This window comes from Alligator sinensis, unplaced genomic scaffold (assembly GCF_000455745.1).
Source record: "Alligator sinensis unplaced genomic scaffold, ASM45574v1 scaffold320_1, whole genome shotgun sequence".
In the NCBI taxonomy this organism is placed as follows: domain Eukaryota; kingdom Metazoa; phylum Chordata; order Crocodylia; family Alligatoridae; genus Alligator; species Alligator sinensis.
Window position 1 is genome coordinate 818749 of NW_005842249.1, and position 13164 is coordinate 831912.

Below are 13164 nucleotides of genomic sequence, written 5' to 3' on the forward strand. Positions count from 1 at the left end.
GATGCTCCATCCCACTTGCCTGCCCCCCCACCAGTCACGATGGCCAATTTGCTAGTAGTTTATATAAATATATAACATATAAAATAATCATGTTACTTGTAAATGATACTAAAAGTGATATAACATTATATTATATTAATAACAACCATAACAGCTCCTAATTGTAGTGGTGTGTGGTACATACTGGATACAAATATTGAGTACCTTTATTTCATGCAGTTCTTTAAATGCATTTTTTTCCTTGTTTCTTGTAGTAAGCAGCAGATCGACATTCTGCCGGGCCAAAATGTGCTGAAAATTATACAAGATCGTTTTGGAAGTAAGCTTCTGACTCTTGTCTTTTAGTCTCTTTGAGTTGTTATTTGAAGAATAAATTGTAACCCTCTCACCAGTTGCACTTAATGAAATGAGTAGTTGTATGATTATTTGTTCCTTTTTGGTACTGTGTCTACATAGTGCAGACAACAAAATGATTTGTTTAAAGCATGGTTCTGAACCATTTTAGACTTGAGGCACACCCCTTGATAGACTTCAGACGATTGAGGAAAATGCCTGCTCTTTGTTTTCACTTGCTTTTTGGCTTGAAAGGATTTCAAGGCACCCCAGGGTCTGGTTGGGATTCATTGGTTTAAAACATCTGAAAACTGCACAAATTGTTCTCTTCTTATGCTTTATTTAATGCAGCTCTACTCTTAAGATTGATACAGTAATTTGTAACTATTACTGCGTAGCAAACTCTTTTCTGCAGCTTTTGTTTTGTGTAGTGTTAAGGCTGGTATGGTTTTTACATTATGCATCATGCAGTGGCAAGTATAATTCCTCATAAGATGCTGTAGCTTCACATATCCAAATGAATTCAGCTGTCTGAATGGCTTTCAGAGGGTGCTTTCCAAAGGATTCTGTGTAACTGAAAATGTACTGTACTTAAAAGATGAAAATTATGTACTATTTATCTTGTTATATTTATAACTTTTTCTTTTTAGGTTGTGTTGATGATATTACAACATATTCTCCAAACCTAACACGGTGCTCAACCCCCATTGATATAATCCAAAAAGAGAAAGAGGTAAGTTACAGTAACTTGTAAGCAGGTTTCTTTTATTGTGGTTTCCTTCCATTGGACTAAAGAAGCTTGTTTGTGGATCAAGTATGTGCACTGGTGAGTGCAGTTAGCTTATATATTTTTGTGTTATAATTTAGGCCTCTATTGCAACCATTACAATTATTTTTCTGTGGTTGTCATGACAGAATAATCTGGTCATATATTTTTATTAAGTCTGTCTCTCTGCTGCACAAGACCCTTTTTTTTCATCAGTGGTAGTTGGTCAATAGCTTTATTGCGATGTTTTCTGCAAAAACTTTCAGTTGTTTTGCTACTTGTTTTCTGCTCGTCTACCAATCAGGTATATGGTTATGTTTTCCTAAGCAGATGGAGCCAGTATAATTAAGTCTTTGAAAGATGAATTTTGTTTTAGATGTGTACTCTGAAGGGGCAATATTGCTTGCAAGTTTTGAAATCTAGTTTTGCAAATCCTGAAGTAGATTTCAATTATTCAAAAATGAAATATTTGAATCAATTCAACCTGATGTAGAGAAGTAGGACCTTGCTCTTGGTCTCCCAGAAAGTTATTGCCAGAGCTGGGACTTGAATCGTCAAACAACACAATAAGTACGCAGAAACTCTTAATAATTTATTGAAAGTCTGTAAATAACTGAAAATAAAAGTGTTGAAATGTGATAAAGTCTTCTTTATGTAACTTCAGATAAGCTTAAGAGCAGAAAATACAGCTATGTGCTAAATGCTTTTATTGTTGTTGTATGAAACCATTTCCTTTTCTACTTCTTCTGTTGTTCACTAGAAAATATTTCAGAAAAGTTCAGGTTTATTTGACTTGGTGACTAAGACCTTTACTGGTAGTCCATCTTTAACTCTATCTCCAGTGAAAACAGCTGACAGCACAGGTTAGTGCTACTACCTTTGAACTATTACATTTTTGGGGGGGAAACTGGTTTTTGGTTTCTTTGTTTGAAGCTAATACCATTTCATACTTACAGCAGAACAGTCACTTGCAACACATCAGAAATCTGCAATACTTAAAGACATTGATTCTAATGAAACAAAGCAGCGTGTGGTAGAAGAAAAAAGCTCACATGACAATGACATTGCGGACACTAAGGATCTCGTTGCTTCTAGCAAGCAAGATGATGTCTCAGAAGATGTTGAAACCACAAGTCAAAATCTTGCTGACACTTCTGAAGATGAGGATATGGATGTGGCCATGGGGTCACCTGTTCTTTTGGAAGAAGCAAAACTGTCTCCTGTGTGCTTGTAAGTAAAGCTGCATTTTTTGGTGATTTTTAAATTTGCAAAAGAGAACAGTTTGTCATCCTGTATCAAATTTGACCTGAATTCACAACTTGATTAATGTTGGCTAGTAAAATGTTTCAGGGTAGTTTAACAAAACTAGGGGGGGTGGAAGGAAGTATCAATGCTTCACTTTATCCAGTAGTTTAGTGTTTTTGGTACACTTCCCAGGATGTGTGCAAGCTAGTTAAATTCTTCCTTTTCCTGAAGGAATTAATCTGTAACTGCCATGCTCCAGGGGAATTTAAGGTGGGGGTGTGTGTGTATGTGTGTGTTTGCAACCCTGTCAATAAGGTGTGTTTGTTTCATTTTGTAGAACTAACTAACCTTATACCCAGGGATCCAGGTTTTTCATTTTGTGTGGAAAAACACAGATTTTTCCCTTCAATGGAGAAAGTCACAGACGTTCCAATTTCAAGGAGAAACACCCAGATATTCCCCTTTGAAGTGGGAAACCATGGGTTTGCCCTTGCAGACTGGGAGAGTTCCAGCCTTCCAGGAGCTGCTTGGTGGTGGAGGGAGCTGGGGGCAGACGATTGGAGGCTGCAGAGCAGGGGGCACCATGTACATGTGCGCATGCACACACACCTGGCCAGCAGCACAGCCATGCAGAGTGGTGGGAGCAGCTCCATGCTGGTAAGTCCATTGGTGATATGTTGGGAGAGGTGGATGAGGGGGCATGTGCCCCCCCAGATTTCTGTGCTGACAGTGGGGCTTGAGGCTGCAGTGTGGCTGGAACCAGGGCCTGGTAGCTGCTGCAGATGGTGGAGCACGGAACCTGGCATGGCTGGAGTGGAGGTGAGCAGAGCACATGGAGGTGGGGGTAGGTTGCAGGCTCCCCACTATGGGGCTTGGGGCTGTCGCCAGGGGCTAAGTGGGGGATCTGTTAGAAGGTTTCTGGGGGGCTCTTAGGTGGGTCAACAGGTTGCTAGGGGAGTTAGAGCTGCTAGGACGTGTGAGGCTGCAGCCCAGCAGGAGCCAGTACCCTGTAGCGGTAGAGGCAGGGGTGGTGCGGAGTTGTGCCCCCTTCATTGTGTCCTCAATCCCCCTCCCCCTCAGACATCACCGTAGGGCGTCCTTTAAATCATGGCACAACTCGTGGCATGGTGGCCCCTTTAATCTTGGAGTTCTCCCTGCGCACCACCCCTTCACTGATTTGGCTGATGCACCCGCCCGCCCTGCCACTTGCTCCTGAAGGCCGGGAGGTACAAATAAGCTGTGTTTTTTGCGTCCTACTACTTGCTGCTGATTGGATGAGACCCCAAAACCACCGGCATATTTGTAACTGCAAAACTGGCCATCAGGAGCGTGCTGCGTGTGGTGGGGCTGACAGCCCCAAGCAGCAGTAGTGGGACATGTGGGGAACTTTAAGAGTAAAGGAGCCACATTTGTGTGAGCTGCACTGTGTTTTAAATCAGGCCCTACAGGGTATAGGTAAGTTCTTGGGGTGCGGGGGAAGCGGGGCTGGAAGGCCAGGGTTTGGGGACCATCCCTGCATCCTCGGGTCCGGAGGCTGAGCTCTGGCAATCTCGATCCGGCCTTGTGCCATTGGAGGGACCCCAGTGGCATGGCATCGGCCTATCTGCCTGGTTAGTAATTGGCTATCGGTATCGGCCAAGAAAATATTTATTGGTGCACCTCTAGTAACAACCATTTAGCTTCAGCTTCACTGAAGACAGTTGGGGGGGGATCCAAGCTAAATCTCCTCCAAGATTTGCAGTGGAATTCAGTGGTTGACTGCTTTGAGTTGCTCATTAAGAACTGGCTTATTCTGATGACCATTTGGTGAGGAAAATTGTGACAAAATTGACGAAAGTATCACAGCTAGAGTAGTCGACATTGGACTAAAGAGAAATTTTGAAGGTATGCTGAATTCACTAAAACCTATTTCCATAGCCTTAGACAAACTACCACAAGATTGCTGCCATATTGCCTATGCCGTTGGAATTTGGAAAGAACTTCAAGAAACAAAGCAAGAAATACCCAACAGCAAAGTTAAACTGTAGGCAGTAAAGAAGAGGATGAATCGGGCACTTACTCCACCTCATTTTTTGGCTGTGTCCTTAACACAAAGTACCAAGTTAAATGCCTAGCTGGTGAAGAGGACAATGCTATGACAGGGCATCTACTAATCACCCATCAGTCGTAATACATTTCAGTGCTAGACATGAATCATTCAAGTAGGATGTGTGTCCTGAGGATGTTTTAAGAAAATCACAGCACTGCACTGGTGGAAGTCTCTAATAAAGCACCTGGAGCTAGAACTAGTTGAAGTGCTAAACCAGCTTTTTCCAGCAGTAGCCTGTTCTGCAAGTGCAGAAAGAATATTTTCTTCATTTGGACACGGTTCTTTCAAAGCTGAGAATTAAATTTTTGGGAGTTGAAGAAGTAGGAAATCTTGTTTTTTCTCTTCCAGTCTATGAATAAAGAGGAGGAAGAGGATGAAATTTAGGAGTTCTAAAAACGTGAAAGAAGGGGCATGAAAATTTTAAAAATAGCTTAGGTAAAAAAAAGTCCCATTTGAAAGAGAACTAGCTAAGTAGGAACTTAAAGCTCAAATGACTTTCATTTACACATTTTAGAAAATTTTCCCTAGGGTGTCCTTAAATAATTGGCTTAATTCACTTACGACTATTCAGACTTCTAATACTACAGCAAGTGCTGTGACATCCGGCACTTTACCATCTGGAATGCTCCACGAACCGGCATCTGTCAATACAACTGTTCCTTCTGAGGGACGTGGCAAAAGCGAAACTGTAAGTCCCACTTCTGGTTTTGCTGCCATGAGCCGAGTCCCACTTCTTCCTTGTGGACCACAGCCCGGGACAGAGCAGCCTGCATGGGGGCCCTCTCCCTGTCCCCCGGCACACTGATGCCAGGAAGTGAAACCCCTGGTGCACCGGACGCAGCATATTTGATTAACCGGCATCCCCCATTCCTCAAGGATGCTGTATAACTGAGCTTTTACTGTATCACAGCTGATACTAGTTTTTAAAAAATTAGTTGCACATGTGTACCATGTTTTGATTAAAAAAAAAAAAAAAAAGTTTTTGCATCCAAAACATCAGGGTAGATAGAAATCAATGATTTAAAAACAAAAAAAAATGGATTTTAAAAATGTAAATAAAATTATTTTGATTTAATCACATTTTTGTTGTTAAGATGCTTTAAAAAAAACCCTATATAAAGATAGTTTTAATTTGTTAATGGTCAAAGATATCATCATGGAATAGGGATTATAACTTCTAATTATATACAATAGCAAAGAGAGCTGTGGAATGCTAGAAGACTGAGAAACCACCTGTAGCATGTCTGTGCACTGAACAGACATTATAAGACAAGTAGAGACATACCAAATTCACAATTTCACTGATTCCATGAAATCTGGCATTGGCCATGGAATCTGGGCAATGCCTGCAAAACCCGTGGAAAAAAAGAAAAACTTGTGGAAAAGAAAATGCTGGTTCCTCAGAGGGAGCCAGCAGTCCTCAGTGCACTGTGGCAGCTTCTTTCAGGTGTGGGGTAGGGGAAAGGCTGGCTGCTACCCCTACCCCTTACTGCTGATTGGCTGTGAGGGCTGCCTGTCATGTGGTCTTACTTCAATCAGCGGTAAGCGGTGGGACCACATGACAGGCAACCCCCACAACCAATCCATGGCGAGAGGTGGGGCAATTGGAGCACCTTGGCCACTCAGCGATGGGGAGGGGGGTGACCGCACTCTGCCTGTGGAATAGCAGCCTGGGCCTGCGTTCTGCCTGTGGAATCAGGGGCAAGCCCCCCCGCCCAATGAATTAGGTAGGTCCCTAATTATGTGTTGCTACAAAATGTAGCTCTACTGAGCTCTTCCTATTTAATCAAAGAACATTTCTCTAGTCAGTAGTGCTATAAGGACATATATAATACTATAAATGTAACTTCTGCTCATGTCAGTAGAAAGATCTCCACTTGAGAATACCTACCTTTACCTAATAGTTATGACAGTTGCCAGGGGAGTAGCAGACCTGAGTTCCGCAGAATTCACTTACAAAAAGTGAAACAATCAAATAAGAATAAAAGCTTTCATCTCGGGGTATTTCTTACTGAGACAAGAGGGACGTGCACCTTGATTTCCAGTATCCTAAGCAAGTGCCCTGATGACTAGGCTATTGCCATTTCTTCTACTTGTAGTTTTGTGAATTATATTTCAGTTTGTGAGAAACCTAAATGATAATTTCAGTTCCCGTTGAAGTTTTTTTTTTTTTGCCAGACTTAAGAAAATCAATTATTTATACAGCCCTGTGTACACGTGTGTGTGTTTGTGTGTGTGTGTTGATATGCAGTTATTTGTCAAAATATTTTTTCTTATAAAAGTATGCTATTTTGCTAACTTGTAAGTTGCAGTTTCTCCTGGTAATGTACCTGATCACTTTTTTTAAAAGTGTGCTTCTGTTCATAGTGCATGATTTTAAATGCTCTTTTTTTTTTTTTTTTACAGACATACAGAAATTGAAAGCTTGGCAGTATCTCAGTCAATGGAAGAAGATCAAGTTGCTCCAATGGAAAGAGTAAAATGTCTTACTGTGCCTTCTGAACAGAAAGTAAAGAAGCCTTTTTCTTCAGCACTCTTAACAGCCATGACAACAGAAACAATTGAAAAAAGGTGCGTTAATCTGAGTAATGTAAAGCTCCCAAGCTCCTCCTGGCCACCCACACAGTGACTACGAGCTTGCACTTGGGGAAGTGTGGGCAGTGCTGTGGCTTCTATGATGTGTGGCCCCTGCTGGTACAGTTCCTGGACCCTGAGAGCTTGGACAGCCCTTGCCCAGAGCAAGAGGCTTTCCAGTTTGTACTTTTTCATTTCCCCTTGTGCCCTTCCTATTCTTGAAAGTTGTTTCTGTCAACACCTGCTGCTTCCTTTCTTGTAGGCTGCGGAGTGAGGGAGGAAGGAAAGGAATGGTCTGTCTTGAAGCTGAACTCAGCACGCATGTGTCAGATGGAAATAGGAAGTAAAATACACTCCTTTTCCCCTCCTCTCTTGCCTTTACTGTGGTTCATCATGTTTAGTTAGTTGCTGCTGCTTCAGGTGACTCCTCCCTTACTAATGCAGGGGTTTACCTGGATTTGTGAACCATAGTCACCCTACTGAAAAGGAAGAAAAGACTTAGTTTAAGTTCTTAACAGTGAATGTCAGGGAGTCGAACTGTGCTGTAGGATTGTTCTTATAATCTAAACTTTGGCTTTTCAACTTTTAAGTACCTATACTAGTTAGTGTTCTTTTTAAACGACAGGGTCATTAGCTCCATAACTGGAATCGTCTGTCTAGGCAGTGGAGAGATGTGCTGTCTCTCTCGCTGCAGAAAAGAGGCAATGCTCTTTTGTTTGCCAAAGGTTGTCCACAGAATAGAGCACCTTATGGATTTTTCAGGTATCCTTTGGCTATTGTGAACCTTTATGGCATGCAGGAACTCTCCCTCAGTCCCCTTGCTCATTGTAAGTTTTGCAGGCATGGTATTCATATCCTTCATATCTGTTAACATCATGGTGGGGGCAGTGGGGGAAATTACACAATATGTGATTTTTAATGCCTGGTAACTTATTTGTATCAAAAAGATTTTTTTTTTAATTCTGTAGGCTGACAGATTACCAAACTCTGACAGTTTGTGCACCACCAATTTAAAACAATACAACCTTAAGTACCAGCAGCAAATTTTTGTTATCTAATGTAATTATAATAAATCTGTTAATGCGTACCACTGACAGGTTGTCTGTGTACCACAGTTTGGGAACCGTTGTTCTTGGCATTATCCAGTGAGGGTTATCATGCCATATTTCACCTTTTTACCACAAACTATTTTATCTGCAAAATTTAAACAAAAATGAACAACTTTTATAGAAATGTCTTTACTTCTATTATACTCAATAATATATGGATGATTTTCTTTTGAATTTTCAACAAAAATCTCATCTCCATGCAGATGACAAGGATAGTAAATGAAAGGTGAAAGTTACAGTGCAGTGTACTTCATTTAAGTGCATAGCCTTGGGATTGAAAAAGATTATTCATTTACCTGGAACATGCACTTAATCAAACTTAATGTAAACTATGCTTATTATGTATATAGTTCTGTTGGTGCTCTGGTATAAGTACCCCAGTCCTGAATTACTCCAATATTTCTGAGGCTTGTAATAACAGCCCTTTGAGAGCTGCTTCCTCTTCAATATTTCTGGTGTGGTTAGAGGTGGTACAAAGTGTCCTAAATATACAGTTAAAGATAGTTTGCTGGAAATGGGAGTAGAGGTAGGTTACAAAGTAGACAGTGGGGCTGGAAAATACTATGCACTTGGTTTGTGCAGATAACCAATATTTGCTGCAATGTAATCAATAGGTAACAAATTGGGGCTGGCATTGTGTTATACTGGGGTGGGCAAAATGGTTGATACCGCCTGCAGCTGGACTTCATTTCCCAGCAGCGCAGTGGCAGTGGATCTTGGGGCTGGAGCAGAGCTGTGATCCATTGCTTACCTGCCCCTGTGATGAGTGCCAGTTCTGTATGCAGTTGATCTCGGCTCAGTGGAATCAATGGAACTTATTTTGTGGAAACAGTGATGATGATATAAAATATCATGCAACAGCAGTAATACATAATTCTGATATAATAAAAGCCTTATTCTGTCTGTAATGCTCTGGTCCAACTGCGCATGCTCCACTAAGGTGCACGTGCTGATTGACTGTGAAGGCTTGGAGCATTATGGATAGAGGGGGTGAGGGAGCCTCCATGGGCCCCCCCCCAACAACAGCTGGTAGGGAGGGGGAGGCAGCGGGGAAGAGGGGCGGGTGGGGAGTGCGAGGGGGAATGGAAACAGGGAGTGTCTGGTGGCAGCGCCCACCACCACCGCATCACCCTCTGTTCCCCCCCGCTGCCACCGCCGCCCTTGCTGCCCGTCCCCGACAACAGGTCGCAGAGAGGGGAGGGCAGCGGGGAGGCAGGGAGAGGGGGCATGCTAGGGTGCCGCTGGCCACTGCTGCATGCATGCTTTCCCCCCGTACTCCTCCACCCATTCCTGAGAGCCAGCAGTGGCGTGGGGTGGGGGGATGACACACAGGGTCAGACGTTGGTTGTGGGGGGAAGCGGGGGCAGATGCAGGGAGTAGGTGTGCGCGGGGCCAGAGGCAGAGCAGCAGCACTGCGGGGCGCTGGGTGGCAGTGCTCCGTCCTTGTTCACCTGCCCCACCACCAGTCACGATGGCCAATTTGCTAGTAGTTTATATAAATATATAACATATAAAATAATCATGTTACTTGTAAATGATACTAATAGTGATATAACATTATATTATAATAATAACAACCATAACAGCTCCTAACTGTAGTGGTGTGTGGTACATACTGGATACAAATATTGAGTACCTTTATTTCATGCAGTTCTTTAAATGCATTTTTTTCCTTGTTGTTTCTTGTAGTAAGCAGCAGATCGACATTCTGCCGGGCCAAAATGTGCTGAAAATTATACAAGATCGTTTTGGAAGTAAGCTTCTAACTCTTGTCTTTTAGTCTCTTTGAGTTGTTATTTGCAGAATAAATTATAACCCTCTCACCAGTTGCACTTAATGAAACGAGTAGTTGTATGATTATTTGTTCCTTTTTGGCACTGTGTCTACACAGTGCAGACAACAAAACGATTTGTTTTAAGCACGGTTCTCAACCGTTTTAGGCTTGAGGCGCACTCCTTGATAGACTTCAGGCGTTTGAGGAAAATGCCTGCTCTTTGTTTTCACTTGCTTTTTGGCTTGAAAGGATCTCAAGGCACCCCAGGGTCTGGTTGGGATTCATTGGTTTAAAACATCTGAAAACTGCACAAATTGTTCTCTTCTTATGCTTTATTTAATGCAGCTCTACTCTTAAGTTTGATACAGTAATTTTTAACTATTACTGCGTAGCAAACTTTTTTCTGCAGCTTTTGTTTTGTGTAGTGTTAAGGCTGGTATGGTTTTTACATTATGCATCATGCAGTGGCAAGTATAATTTCTCATAGGATGTTGTAGCTTCACATATCCAAATGAATTCAGCTGTCTGAATGGCTTTCAGAGGGTGCTTTCCAAAGGATTCTGTGTAACTGAAAATGTACTGTACTTAAAAGATGAAAATTATGTACTATTTATCTTGTTATATTTATAACTTTTTCTTTTTAGGTTGTGTTGATGATATTACAACATATTCTCCAAACCTAACACAGTGCTCAACCCCCATTGATATAATCCAAAAAGAGAAAGAGGTAAGTTACAGTAACTCGTAAGGAGATTTCTTTTATTGTGGTTTTCTTCCATTGGACTAAAGAAGCTTGTTTGTGGATCAGGTATGTGCACTGATGAGTGCAGTCAGCTTATATATTTTCGTGTTATAATTTAGGCCTCTGATGCAACCGTTAACATTATTTTTCTGTGGTTGTCATGACAGAATAATCTGGTCATATATTTTTATTAAGTCTGTGTCTCTGCTGCACAAGACCCTTTTTTTTCCCTCAAATAGTTGGTAGTTGGTCAATAGCTTTATTGCGATGTTTTCTGCAAAAACTTTCAGTTGTTTTGCTACTTGTTTTCTGCTCGTCTACCAATCAGGTATATAGTTATGTTTTCCTAAGCAGATGGAGGCAGTATAATTAAGTCTTTGAAAGATGGCCCTTGTATATACAAGGAATTTGTCACCTCCCAGTCTTCAGTTGTTTCTCCTGTGTAGAAGGTAGAATAGTTCCATTTCTAGTTGGCTTAAGAAAAGAAAAAGAAAAGCCCTGTTTAAAATCGTGGAAATTGTTCCCTTTGTCATTGTACCTGTTGAGTACTGTCTGTACCAAAGGGGAAGCTGCACTTTCTTGGTTTGTTATTGAGATTCTGTTTTTGTTTTTGTTTTCTGCTCAGAGCTTATTTTTGTGGGCACTGTATGCATCTTAGCAAGCACTCCCCTGTTTGCAGTCTACCTAGATATCTATGGTCTCTGTTGCAATCTTCTCCAAATTCCAAATATGTAATTAAATAGTACTCATAACACCACTGCTAAGTAGGGAAGTATTATCCCCACTAACCCCATTGAACTGGTTGGATAGAACAGAGTTGATAGAAAATTAAAGGACCCATTTTTTCTGTTTAAAATTTCATACCTAAAGAAGGATTAATAGTGTTGGAGCCTTAGTTTTCAATACTTTGATTAAGCATAGGATGCTTTATCAGTAGTGACTTTATGGTGAACTATATTATGAATTTTGTTTTAGATGTGTACTCTGAAGGGGCAGTTTTGCAAGTTTTGAAATCTAGTTTTGCAAATCCTGAAGTAGATTTCAATGATTCAAAAATGAAATATTTGAATCAACAAACTTGCTCTTGGTCTCCCAGAAAGTTATTGCCGGAGCTGGGACTTGAATCGTCAGACAACACAAGAAGTACGCAGAAACTCTTAATCATTTATTGAAAGTCTGTAAATGACTGAAAATAGAAGTGTTGAATTGTGACAAAATCTACATTAAGTAACTTCAGATGAGATTAAGAGCAGAAAATACAGCTATGTGCTATAAGGATTTATATTTTAAGTCAAAATGCTTTTATTGTTGTTGTATGAAACCATTTCCTTTTCTACTTCTTCTGTTGTTCACTAGAAAATATTGCAGAAAAGTTCAGGTTTATTTGACTTGGTGACTAAGACCTTTACTGGTAGTCCATCTTTAGCTCCATCTCCAGTAAAAACAACTGACAGCACAGGTTAGTGCTACTACCTTTGCGCTATTATATTTTTGGGGGGCAACTGTTTTTTGGGTTTCTTTGTTTTAAGTGAGGGTGCTAATACCATTTCATACTTACAGTCAAACAGTCACTTGCAACACATCAGAAATCTGCAATACTTAAAGACATTGATTCTAACAAAACAAAGCAGCGTGTGGTAGAAGAAAAAAGCTCACATGGCATTGACATTGCAGACACTAAGGATCTTGTTGCTTCTAGCAAGCAAGATGATGTCTCAGAACGTTTTGAAACCACAAGTCAAAGTCCTGCTGACACTTCTGAAGATGAGGATATTGATGTGTCCATGGGGTCTCCTGTTCTTTCGGAAGAAGCAAAACTGTCTCCTGTATGCTTGTAAGTAGAGCTGCACTTTTTGGTGATTTTTAAATTTGCAAAAGAGAACAGTTTGTCATCCTGTATCAAATTTGACCTGAATTCACAACTTGATTAGTGTTGGCTAGTAAAATGTTTCAGGGTAGTTTAACAAAACTAGGGGGGGTGGAAGGAAGTAATAGTGCTTCACGTTATCCAGTAGTCTAGTGTTTTAGGTACTCTTCCCAGGATGTGTGCAAGCTAGTTAAATTCTTCCTCTTCCTGAAGGAATTAATCTGTAACTGCCATGCTCCAGGGGAATATAAGGGGGGTGTGTGTGTGCGTGTGTGTGTGTGTGTTTGCAACCCTGTCAATAAGGTGTGTTTGTTTCATTTTGTAGAACTAACTAACCTTATACCCAGGGATCCAGGTTTTCCACTTTGTGTGGAAAAACACAGATTTTCCCCTTTAATGGAAAAAATAACAGACGTTCCGCTTCCAAGGAGAAACACACAGATTTTCCACCTGCCATTTGCTCCTGGAGGCCAGGAGGTGAAAATAAGCTGTGGTTTTTGCGTCCTACTACTTGCTGCTGATTGGATGGTACCCAAAAACTGTGGCTTATTTGTAACTGCAAAACTGGCCATCAGGAGCGAGCTGCGCGTGGTGGGGCTGACAGCCCCAAGCAGCAGTAGTGGGGTGTGCGGGGAGCTCCAAGACTAAAGGAGCCACACAGGTGT

The 13164-nt window shown here is 41.3% G+C and overlaps 1 protein-coding gene across 3 annotated transcripts in view; it reads left to right on the plus strand.

Moving 5' to 3' along the window:
• Positions 1-13164, plus strand: part of CENPC (centromere protein C) — an 81358-nt gene that overhangs the window by 8628 nt on the left and 59566 nt on the right. For all 3 annotated transcript variants that reach the window (XM_006027522.3, XM_014521746.2, XM_025208744.1), the window contains 9 exons: positions 255-319; positions 984-1066; positions 1860-1962; positions 2056-2329; positions 6840-7004; positions 9806-9870; positions 10535-10617; positions 11989-12091; positions 12193-12466. In XM_006027522.3, the coding sequence (XP_006027584.1) occupies positions 255-319; positions 984-1066; positions 1860-1962; positions 2056-2329; positions 6840-7004; positions 9806-9870; positions 10535-10617; positions 11989-12091; positions 12193-12466 (1215 nt within the window). The remainder of the gene's footprint in view (positions 1-254; positions 320-983; positions 1067-1859; positions 1963-2055; positions 2330-6839; positions 7005-9805; positions 9871-10534; positions 10618-11988; positions 12092-12192; positions 12467-13164) is intronic.